At 42.0% G+C, this 12,206-nt stretch overlaps 1 protein-coding gene across 1 annotated transcript; it reads left to right on the top strand.

Moving 5' to 3' along the window:
• Positions 1–790: 790 nt before the first annotated feature.
• LOC6557687 (dentin sialophosphoprotein) lies at positions 791–11,930 on the top strand. The gene is made up of 8 exons (XM_032742263.2): positions 791–835; positions 5,474–5,709; positions 5,988–6,143; positions 6,235–6,501; positions 6,970–7,071; positions 10,440–10,677; positions 10,946–11,606; positions 11,704–11,930. The coding sequence occupies exons 2-8, from the start codon at positions 5,487–5,489 to the stop codon at positions 11,851–11,853; spliced, it is 1,797 nt and encodes a 598-aa protein (XP_032598154.2). The 5' UTR covers positions 791–835; positions 5,474–5,486; the 3' UTR covers positions 11,854–11,930.
• The last annotated feature ends 276 nt before the right edge of the window (positions 11,931–12,206 follow it).

Here is a 12,206-nt window from a genome sequence, read left to right as displayed (position 1 = left end):
AAAGCTCATCAATAAAATTTGCACATATCTACATACTTTAAGCATATATTATATATTAGTCATTCCATATTTGTCAAGCATAAACTCATTGAGCAGGCCAAAAGGTATGTCCGGAATGGGGTTAGGGTGCGTCACTCAAAATTCAGAAACAATCGACTGAATATTTACAGAAATTATTGATTTTTTATTTCGGATATAGTAATAAAAATGTGATGGATTCATATTAAATCATCACATTATCAATATTATGAAATAAAGGCGAGCCAATAAAATGATTCAATAAATGTCATTAAATGGGTCATTAAATTTACTGCAATTAAAAATACATTGTTAAAACTTAAATAAATCTAAAATCACACCTGATATAAACTTGATACCCAACATGCTACAAATGAAGTGAAGCTTAAGCCTGTTTTGTCGCTAACTGTAATAACCAGACGCTTACTGTGCCAAATACTTTCCCATAGGAACCGCCCATAAAGCGCACAGCTCAAGTCCAAAAAAGATTGAAAATCAAGTTGGTCAAGACATAGAGAGAGAGAGAGAGAGAGAGAGAGATAGAGAGAGAGACACTCAGAGATAGAGAGGCTATCAGCAGAGAACGCGAAGAAAGCAATGTAAATGAATTGTGGGGGAACGGATCGGTTTCTTCACGGTGTCGTCTACAACTATGCTGGTAACTGAAGATTCCAGCCACGATCAGTTGCAGACGGTCAGTCGTGCGAGACAGTTGAGTGCGCGGCGGTGTGAAAATTACCAACGACGAGGCTCGACAGCATAATATAAGCAACCAGAACCACAATCACAAACCAAAAACTCCGCCAGCGAGAAACAGGTAAAAAGCAAGCGTTGAAAAAAGAAAGTCAGTCAAGAATCGCATGGGGCTAAAAAGCATACGAGAGAAGCTTAACCAGCGACAGTCTTCAGCGGGTACTCGAGGAGTGAGCAACGGTTACTTAAACTCAAATTGAAATCGGTTATCGTAACAAACAGAAAAAAAAAAAAAAAAAAACTAATCAAAACCAAAAGAAAAGAAAGAAAATAATAATAAATACAAATTTACGGTGTGTGAAAGCAAGAAACTAAAACAGAACAATATACAATTATTATCATCGTTTACCATTATCATAACCAAAGGGCAGCTCAAGGTTAGCATTGGATTAACAGTGTTAAAATCTGAGGATTATCGTAACATCGAATCGTGTGTGTGCCATGACTATGCCAAGTCCAAGCAATTCGCATGCAAAGCGATTACCCCAACACAAAACCCACCCCCGAATTGCTGATGACCCACAAACAGTTCACAAAACGGGAGATAGAAAATAGCCTTGGCAGCGTCTTGGCCAAGAACTTTTAATTGATTTTGCAGAGCTGAGAAAAACCAAAGTCGACACAAACTTGGACTCGGACCCGGACTCTTAACTGGCCTGGGTCATAAATTGTATCTGCACAGCAATTTAGAGCCATCCCCGGAATTTTTTTATGTGCTTTGCTCCAGATACAAGCCACACAACCCAACTCTGCTCCAATTTCATATGTGCTCTGTGGTCAGCCATCGAAGCAATAGAAAGAGCAGCAGTTGCCTCGCTGAGTAATCTCTTATGCCTTCTCACAGATTTCTTCTTACAAACTGACCCACATACGAGCTAGTGGCTAATTTAAGTGTTTCCTGGCATCGCAGTTATAGTTTACGCTGTTTACATTGCCTCTGCACTTTGCTGCCAAAACAAAACATTCTCAAGTGTTGTTCCAAATAGTCTCAGTCTCAGCATCAACACCAACAACGCCAACATCAACAGCATACATGCACTTAGTCCAAGTAGAAGCTATTAACAGAGAAATATTCGACATACACATTGAAGTTTTTGTTTCTTTTTTTTTTTCGAAATTTGAGTGGACCAGACAGCAAACCCACATACCCCAATCCACATACCCCAAAAAGTTGCCACCATTTTTTGCTGTTGCTGTTGTGTACTTAGTTTATGACAAGAAATGTAAAAGTTTACTCAGTTTCAAAGATAGAAAAAAGGCTAAAGGAATGGTCCTCTTGAGGATATTCGACTCTGAAATACCCTACTCTTGAGTGTATACAAAAAGGAGTGATAAGATTGGCATAATTTTGGCAGATGATGATGATGAGTTGGACAAATAATTATTAATGGATTAACGAACACATTTATGTTTTATATTCAAACTGTATCAAGTCATGGTTTTCCATCAGCTCCGGCTAGATTATAGAGTATTATCAAAAAACATGACTAGACCAAGTGCATTAGTTGGCTGAGATGCCAGGCAAGGAGTTAGTGCGTGTGATGCAGTGTTGTTCTGCCAGGTGGCTCCGATGCGACGATAACAGCTCTTAGCTCGTGCGGCATGCAAGTTCATGCAGAAAGTGAGCGAGATGAATGAATATGTTGTCAGATTGGGAGACCGAGAGGGAAAATGTTGTAGCCTGGCGTGAATGCTGCTGCGGCTGCAGGTGGTTCAGCATGGGGCGTGTCACCTCAAGCGGCACGTGTAGAGATTATTTGTTTTTTCTTCTTCACTTCTTTTGTCATTATCTCGGAAAATTAACCGCAACAGCCACAGCAGAAGCAGCAGTAGCAGCAGCAGCAGCAGCAGCCGGCAAGACAATATCGCCCCGCCCAGCCATATATGAGGCAAGTTTAAAACAAAGACAAAGACTCACAGTTGCGGGAATGGCGATGCTAACAGGCTGATATGTAAATCCCCAGGCACTTTTGTGGGCGCTTACGCGTGGCCTTTTGTACGGCCAGCATATTTATTGATATGACGCTGATATGGCAACGTAAACGCAGATAGGACGAGGCAGCAGCCGCAGGCAGCCGCGATAGGGATCAAGTGGTGGAGTGCGTTGGTGGTGGAGAATCTTCGGCTTCAATAACCCCCCTTATGTGGGGTGTGTGTGCGAGGGGCTTAAATAATTTTGCTGGCTGTCATGCAAGTGCATAGCACACACTCCAGCAATGCTCCATCTCCTCCACCTCCTCCACCACGTCTGCCACTCGCATGAATATTAATGTAAAATGCTCACACGGTTAGTTGCATTTTTCTATGGTGCATTAAAATATAGTGGGAGCAGCGTTCCATATGAGTTAGTGCCTACAATAGTGAACAGCAGCAAAAAACCAGAACCAACTGGTCGGATACGAGGAGAGCGACAGGAGAAGGGAAGCGGAGTGGCAGGGGGGGATGGGTATTTTATGCTTGTCAAAAGTTTTCCCATTGCAGTGCGGCTGTTGTTGGTGCTTGTTCTTGCTTGTTATAGAATGATGCGTAAAATGCTTGAAGTTAGGTGAGAAAATGGAAGAATATTGAGCAGCTTGAGGAGTATGCCACGCGATGGCAGGGGGGCAAGACGCATGCTTGCTGGCAAAGTAAATGCAATTTCGTAGACTTCAATAACCAGAGTTTATAAGTACCCAACTGAGGACGCCGTAGTAAAAGCGTCAACATTTACAGTGGGCGTCAACTGTGAAGTGCACTCCACAAAAAATTACACACATATCTGTTGAGTACTGGTTCTAAAGTATCTCACATGAGAATCAATTGCTGTAGAATTGAAGCAAATATAAAGCAACAATCAATTGGCATCACACAATATTGGTAAAATCTCAGTTCATTGTCGCTTAAGAGAAATGTTTTCGAAATGTTGACCCAAGGCATTTATAGTCAAATTAATATTCAATTTGTTGCACTGTCGCACCTGCCCTTCGCGAATAGATGGTTGTTGCTAAGCACTGCGAGGATTGTGCCTGCCAAGCAGGTGATATGTCATCTTTGCTTGAGTGCCACGCCCAGAAATGTCACTTTCTCTCCCACTGCCACTGCTACAGGCAGTGCAGTACCTGGGGCTTCCGATTTTAATAAGCGCTGCTTGAGAGTGTACATCGTAAAAGTTTTAATTAAGCAGAGCTTCGCGGCGACGAGTCTTTAGTCTCATCCACAAGGCAACCGCGTGGCAGGAGAAGACTTGGACGCCGTTAAACTGCGTCGTCTTTGAGGTTATCAGGCAGACTATCGCCAAGCCGGCGAGAGGCCCTTTTCAACCAGAACCACTGGCACTGCAATGTTGAGCGACTGTTTTGGGCTGGCCAGTAGGTCACTGGGTTTTCACTTTGGCTTATGGCTAGCGACGTTGCTTATCAGCGCTAAGTTGAGCTCGATTTTTAAAGCGTTTTTTTTCTTTCAATAAGTGGCCGGACAGGTAGCCAACAAAAACAACAACAACAACAATAATAACAACAACAGCTACAGTATTGAACAAATGGCTGTGGCAATGCTGCCGCAGAAAACTTGTTCGTGGCAGCGAAGTCGACGTCGACGCAGACGTTGACGTCGCTTTCACTTGGGGTAGCCGCACTTGACAGTGCGACAATGGCAACACCAACAACAACACCAAACAACAGCTACAACAACAACAACAACAGAAGCATTAAGAGCCACAGCAAATATAGCAACAGCAACAATTGTTGCGGTTGTTTGCTACAGCCATTGGCTGTTGGCCATGCTGATTGTCATGGCTAAAAAGCCAACAGCAATCGCAGTAGTCTACAAGAAAACCAACAACAAAGTAATGCCAGAATGGAAAGTTAAGGATGTTCATGTGGATGCCACAAATACCCTAACCTATAAAGGACTCTCTACTTTGCTCGGCCCACCACTAATCCAATGTAAATTTTCTTACTCAGCAAATATTTTGATAGAAATTAATCCAGTTTAAATTACAACCTAAAATTTGTATTACATTTTTTGAAATGCGATTAAAGTAACCAGCAGATGAGCTGGCAAATGTGAGACAAAAGCTGATATGCTGTCACTTAATAAACAATACACTAATTTTTGTCTGTCTTTGTGTCTTTACCTGCCACTGTTGTGGTGTTGGTGGCGGCGGCAGTGGCAACTGGAACGGCGTCAAATGGCGCCGGCAGCATTATTGTTGTTGTTGTTGCAGCTTCTGTTGTTTCTCCTACTGCTGTTGTGTGTCAAGTGCCAACAAAATGGACATGTGGACACCGCCCGGCGGCAACTTTGAGTCGCAGTTCAAAAACATGTTTACACTTACACACACACCGAGACACACACAGACACACACAGACACACACAGACACACACACACACACACAGACACACACAGACACACACACACACACACAGACAGACGCACACACACACAGACAGACGCACACACACACACACACACACTTCGAAGTTGCTTTCTTTGATGTCTGCTTTTCTGACTGATTTACTTAGTGGCCCGCCAAAGTTGGCTTTTGTTCAATAAATATGTAATTTATAAGTCATGGAAAAGAAAGTGTTGCACTGCCACAAATTGGGTTAACCGCAAAAGTAAAAGTTCTGCATGCCCCAGGTTATAGCTCACAATCTGAACTTGAATGTACCACACAAATTTAGCTCATCTTGTATTCATCTGTTAATCTGTCTGTTGCAGAGACGAACCAAAAATGAAATTCGTGATTTTGCTGTGCGTGCTCAGTGCACTGTTGCTGCAAATTGAGGCATCGCCGGTGCAGTTGCTCTCGAGGAGCGAACGGGCCGTGGCTCGCCAGCAGGCGGTCAACAATGATGTGGCACCGGCGGCGGCACCAGCCACCGATGATGATGACGACGACGAGGAGGACGATGATGATGAACCGGATTTGGGCGATTTGGTTGATGACGATGATGGTAGGTAGCCAGACCAAAATGTGAAAAAAAACAAACAGCGCACACACACACAGATATTAAGCATGCACCCGATCACCTGAGCACCATGCACCCACTGAGAAGCACCACTCCAACTAGCAACTAGCAACTAGCAACTGCAATTGCAACCACTAAGAGGCACTCAACGAGCAACCATTTTGCAACAAGAAATATTTGCATATTGTGTGATGTTATTAACGAGAATTTTATGCTCTCCTTCCCTTTGGGTAACGCAGTTATTTTGCTTTCGGGGTTTACAGATGATGACGAAGAGGAAGATGATGATGACGACGAGGAGGATGACACGCCCCAGGGCCAGGCAGCGCCAGCAGCCGGCGCCGCCAGCGACGACGATGAAGAAGAGGATGACGATGACGATGACTACCTGGACAGACTCTTCGATGATATCCTGGGCGGTAAGGACCATCGATAAGACTTTGACACTCCACTGAGCCGACCAATTAAATTACTTTGGCTGTTCGCCTATTTCCCTTTTTCCATTATCAGATGATGACGATGAGGATGATGACGATGAGGTGGCGCCCGCTGCCAGTGCACAACAGGCAGCTGCTGCTGCTGCGCCCGTCCAGGCACTTGAAGAAGTGGCGCCCGCTGCGAGCAGCTCGCTGAGCTCGGGCATTTCTGATGGTGTCGACTTGCCCGCGGAGAGTGGCAATGCCGCTGACCCCATTGCCACTGGCAATGCTGTTGAGGATGTGGCTGCGGCGCCCGTACAGACAGCGAGCAGCAGTGGCAACAACAACAACAACGAAGGTGAACTAAATGTTTTTTACGATGAAGATGCACTTTTAGATGGTAGTAGTGGTGGCACCCCTAGTTTAAGTAGCACGAATGCAATTGACCAACTAAAACACAACATAAAACAACAACAAATACAAATACAACAACTACAAGTACAACAACAACAACTGCCACAACATCAACATGGGACACATCAAACAATAACAGCAAATCAAGCATCATCACAACAGCAACATATAACAACAACAACAACAGTATCAACAAAGAACACTAATAACAATAACAATTTAATTGTCGGCACTGCTCCGGCCCAGCAAGTAGTGGGCGTGGCAGTGGGACAGCCACTTGCAGCGCCCGCTGCTGCTAATGCTGGTGCCGGTGCAGCGTCCGACGATGATGACTATGACGACGAGGACGATGAATATGATGATGATGATTATAGTGATGATGATATTGATGAAGGAGTCGATGAAATTACAGGTGCGCTGACAGGTGACGACGAGGAGGCTGACGACGATGATGATGACGATGACGATGATGATATTATTGGCGATGACGTCATCGAGGCCAGACGCGAAGCACGTGAGTCCAAGTCAACAACAGCAACAAAAACAGCCAAAGCCAAAAAATCAACAAGTGCTTCCAAGAAGTCCAAAAAAGAGCTCAAGCATTAAAAGTAAACAACTGCCACAACCACAACAACAACAACAACAACAATAAGAAACTGCAAAAACTGCTTATGACAGGGACAACAAAATATCACATTGAAATGACTTAAGACGTTGCAAGGCATTGCCAACTGTTTTTGGGTAGGACCACATGAAATCTCTCGGACATTGCATAATTCTTTGCCTGCACTGACTATCTTTATAATCCCAAAAGCAACAACTCGATCAAAAAATCACAGGAATGCAACAGCAACAACCTAATTCTAATTTATTTATTTATTTATTTTTGAGTTTTAGTTACAATGCAACAAAAGCAAATTCTCTAGTTTACACAAAGTTAAACAAAAGAAACACACACAAATTGCATAATTAAGTAAAAAATATTTTAACAATATCCTCGAAACGAGTTGATTGAGAGTTTGGTGCTAGTCAAACTATCTGCAAAATGACAACAACAAAGAGCACAATAAAAATGCAAATGCAAATTTTTAAGCTGCACACACACACACACACAAGCAACAATCCTTTCTGCCCCTTTACCCAACCACATCACCATCACAACTCCTCCGCACACAATTGTTACGTTTATATTCAAAGTTATTTACGCACGGACTGTTTCACAAGACCATCACAACCACCACCACCACCAACCACCACCAACAACAACAACAACAACAAGAACAACAACTATGAAACGCACAACAACCAAATGTTTAATGCTGAAGCACAAATTGTTGAAATAATATTCGGAGCAAAAAAAAATAAAAAACAAAGAAGAAAGAAATGCTGATATGAAAGTGAAAAGCTCGCCGCGTGGTATGCAACAAAAAAACGCTATTTTGGCAGATATTTTTGTTGCTATCCGCGTCGTACGCATTCACGCATACACAGAAGCACACACACATATACACACACACACACACAAATAGCTAATTCTATGTTTGTAAACAACAATAGCAAACACCAACAACAACAACAACAACAACGATAAATGTTCACTTAGTGTAATTTATTTATTATAATTTTTAACTTTTTTCTTGGTCCACATTTACTTTGTAATTAATTGATTTATTGGACACAAACAACAAACAACAAAAGTAATCGCCGAATTTATAAATGCATATTTGTAGCGCATATCAAAAGTCCTCTCTCTGTCTCTCTCTCTCCCTATGTATTTCTATTTGTGTATCTCTCTGTATCTGTCTCTGTTGCTCACTTTACCTTCACTCACGCTTTCATACATTTGGCTCACAATTGACATCAATTAATCGTTGGCTACTTTTTTTTGGCTTCTTTCTGGCTCGCATAACTTTCCGTAAACGTAAATAACGCAAATTGTAAAAAACATACAACAAAAAAACAACAAAAAAAAAGAGTAAAAGACAAAATTAAACCAACTGTAAATTGTAGCTGAAAGTTGATCGCTTGAAAGGCAGCGCACAATTTGCCAAAATTTTCCACATAAATGAAAAGTGACGTCAAAAACGTTTTCATTGCACAAATTGTTAAACTTTGCGTTTTAGGTTCATTTATTTTGTAATTTATTATTTATTTATTTATTTATTATTTATTGTAAAAACAAAACAAGAAAAAAAAAACAAACAAAAAAAAAATTAGCAAAGCTGCTCACACATACACAAAAAAACACTCACAAAAGTTTACTTAAATAAATTTTTAATGAAATTTGTGTACAACTTTCTGACAAATCAATTGAAAAAATCAAAATAAAAACCTGCTTATGTGTTTTATTTCTACATTCGTCCCAACAACACTTTCAAGCGTCACTATTTGCATAAAATTCAGGGATTTTTGGTTACACATTCTATCTCTCTATCTCTCTCTCTTTCTCTCTCTCTCTCTCTCTCTCACTCTTTATCAATGTGGTTGTCTCTTTCTTTTCACCACACTTTTATCATTGGAAACGTCACTTGTAGCTCTGTGTTATCAATTCATTAAAGTCTGTAATACATATCGAATTCTGTTGCTCTTTGCGGCTGGATACTTCGCTCACACTGTGTATATATAAACATTTACATTTATTTATAGGTATTGGTATAACGGACAGTGTTATTCTCTAAAAAAAACTTGATTACTATCTATTTTTAATATGGTAATTGGAAAAATGGGCGCAATGAACTTCAGTAGAAATTTTCCTCAATTAACCACAACAAAAGGGCACAGTTTAAAATAAATAAGGCTTTTCCGCCCGGATATCAGCAACTTCATCCCTGTGTACTTAACTAGTTAGTAGATTGTAAGTGGGTGGAAGGGACACACACACACACACACACACACACATTAACATGTAAATGGCACATTAGTGGCTCATTATTTCTAACATTACCAGAATAATGTTCTCTTGTATATGTAACTATGAATATTTGTTTGATTAAGGGATGCAAAAAAAGAAAAGGAAAAACCCAAATCACAGTTGGATACAGTTTCTTGGGTGAACGACTTCCATTTTTTTTTTTACGAATAGTTAAAGATATTTCTTTGCTGCTAGTCAAAGCTTACACTGATTGCGTCGAAATATCAATTTAAATATGTCTTTTGCTGGCTTTATGCTAAGTGTTTTATATTTTTATACTCCGATATATTTCGAGTCACGTCTGGATTTGTCTCGTGGGAGAGTTTCACAGCATAAGCTGTGAAGTTTGAAATTATTTAGATATGAATAACAAATATAATAATATTTTATTCAAGCTTGTAAAATTTACATTTCACTGAAGTCAATTTAAATTTATAAGACTTCCACAGCATCCATTACATAAATAATGTATCAATATTAAGCTAATTTTATATATGAATTGCACTTAATACTCATACTTTAGCAGCTCTGGAATATTTGTTCATAGATTAAGTATGGCTTTAATTAATTAAGAGCTCATAACTGCGCAGCTTGAATGTCAATGCTCTTTTATAACATTATTTGCTTTATTATGATTTTATTTTCGTTTTCCCTCCTTCACCTACACACACATAATACACCGACTTGTGGGTATGAGAGCATGGTTATTTGTGGTGGGTTCCGGGATCCCGTATATAGGCACATGATGGCGACACACGCACACACACACTTGTATATAATTAGAGAGACACACACAGTGGCGAGCACTGCATGAAAAAGCATGTTGCGACATTAACAGCACGGGGCCACGGGGCCACAGGGCCGCAAAGTTGCCACACACACTCACATTCACACACAAAATCCACAAAATGAACTTGTGTGCTAGGCTCATGAAAGCGTATTAACATCAAATCTTTTATGGCGCCGGGCAGGTGATCTGAAAAACAACATCATTGACATGTCAACGGATGCATTCCAAGCGCGCCATAATCATTTCATCGATGCCATATTCTCTCGCATAAATCGCATTGTCGCCGACAATTATGATCCGTTTGTTGTGCGATTGGCCGGGCGCTCGGCCACGCCCACATATGGGGCAGGTGCTGCAACGAAGACTACAACCAAGACCAAGGGGAATGGCAATCACAAGGCGACAACACACAAAAAACTGTAAGTCAAACTAGCAATAGACGTAACTCGATGTTTGCAAATGGTTGCCTACAACTTGGATACACTTGTAGAGCATAAGAAATGAAAGTTTCTATCTAGTTGTATGCCACAGCAGTTGCCACAAGTTAGAAAGTGTTTTACTCAACGTGAAGTAAACCGCATGACTTAGTCAAGCAGCTGACTGCTCGGCAAGGGTATACAAGCTGGCATCAAATCAGGGCAAAGTCAAAGCAAATGATGCAAATTTGTCAATCTCTGTGACTTGCAGCAAGAACACTCGCTCGGAGCCGCGTGCCTCCTCCGCCTCCTCCTCGTCCGCTGGCACCATTGGCAGCAGCACCGAGTCAATCAAATTGCAAGAGCAATTGACGCAATTACAGACTGAGCTCGGCCTCAAAGCAAGGGAGGAGCAGGATGGCCAAAAGGAGGTGGCATCCGGATCTGGCAAAGCGGAAACTCGTACCGTGTTCAATAGGGAGCAGGGTGCTGCCAAAGTCAACCAAAAGAAATCCACTGGCACGCAGCAGGCGGCGCATAAGCACAACCCCAAAAAGCCCGGTGGTGGTGCGGCCCTGAAGGCTGGCACTGGCAACTACAATAAGCCAGCGGGTGGTGGGGCCTCCAACAAGGCTGGCCCGGAAGTGGAGAAGCTGCAAAAAGCGGAGGGAAGTCTATCGGGTCTGGCGTCGCTGAAGCGCGTTGGCAACGTGAAGGTGATCAGCGATGCGGAAGGACGCAATTCGACCATTAAGGCCAAATTCACGTTGGGCCCACTGACTCTGCGCGTGGAGAAGTCCTTTAAGCGGGGCAGCGTGCGTAACGTGAAGAGCGCCACTGCCAGAACCAACGAGATGATCGGACGCATTAAGTTCAGTGTGCTGGATGATCGGGCCACCTTGATGTCAATCAAAGTGCAACAGCCCAAACAGGTAAAGCCTCAGTTGCCACAGCTGTTGCAACACCTTTGTGCCCTCTGCAATTAGCCCTAAATTGATTTTTCTTTCTGTTTTCTTTTGTGGTGTGTAGGTGGAGGTGGAGAGCAAGGATAATCACGACCGGACCCGCGAACTCGTCTGGCGTCGCACGCCCAAAATTGCCAAGTTGGTCAACGAGAAGCTCAAATTGGCAGCCGAGTCCCTCTTCACACCGCAGGGCGTTGAGGTTGTCCGGCTCTAAGCGACTGGGAGTTGCCCTCCTTTGCGTGTAGCTCTAACTAACCTAATTTTAATGTCTAACTTATTTATTTAAATTATTTGCGCTCTTTATTTGATAATTAAAAATATTACTGTCGCAGTTTACAAATGGAAGCAATCCAAATGCCAGCTTATAGATCGGGAAAGGGTTTCTAAATCGAAATTATTTGGTTATATTTTATTCATATTACGCAATTGAAATTGTTTTAATTAAGACAACTGTGATTTGTTTGAGAATTTGTGGCAGGCCTTTGGTGAAATTATCGATGCCATCGAGTTGCATCTAAAAGTCTATTTTCAGTTCAAAATAACTATTCACTTCAGCAGTGCCGCTGC

Source organism: Drosophila grimshawi, unplaced genomic scaffold, assembly GCF_018153295.1.
Source record: "Drosophila grimshawi isolate 15287-2541.00 unplaced genomic scaffold, ASM1815329v1 contig_44, whole genome shotgun sequence".
NCBI classification, from domain to species: Eukaryota; Metazoa; Arthropoda; class Insecta; order Diptera; family Drosophilidae; genus Drosophila; species Drosophila grimshawi.
This window is presented reverse-complemented; position numbering and strand designations above follow the sequence as displayed.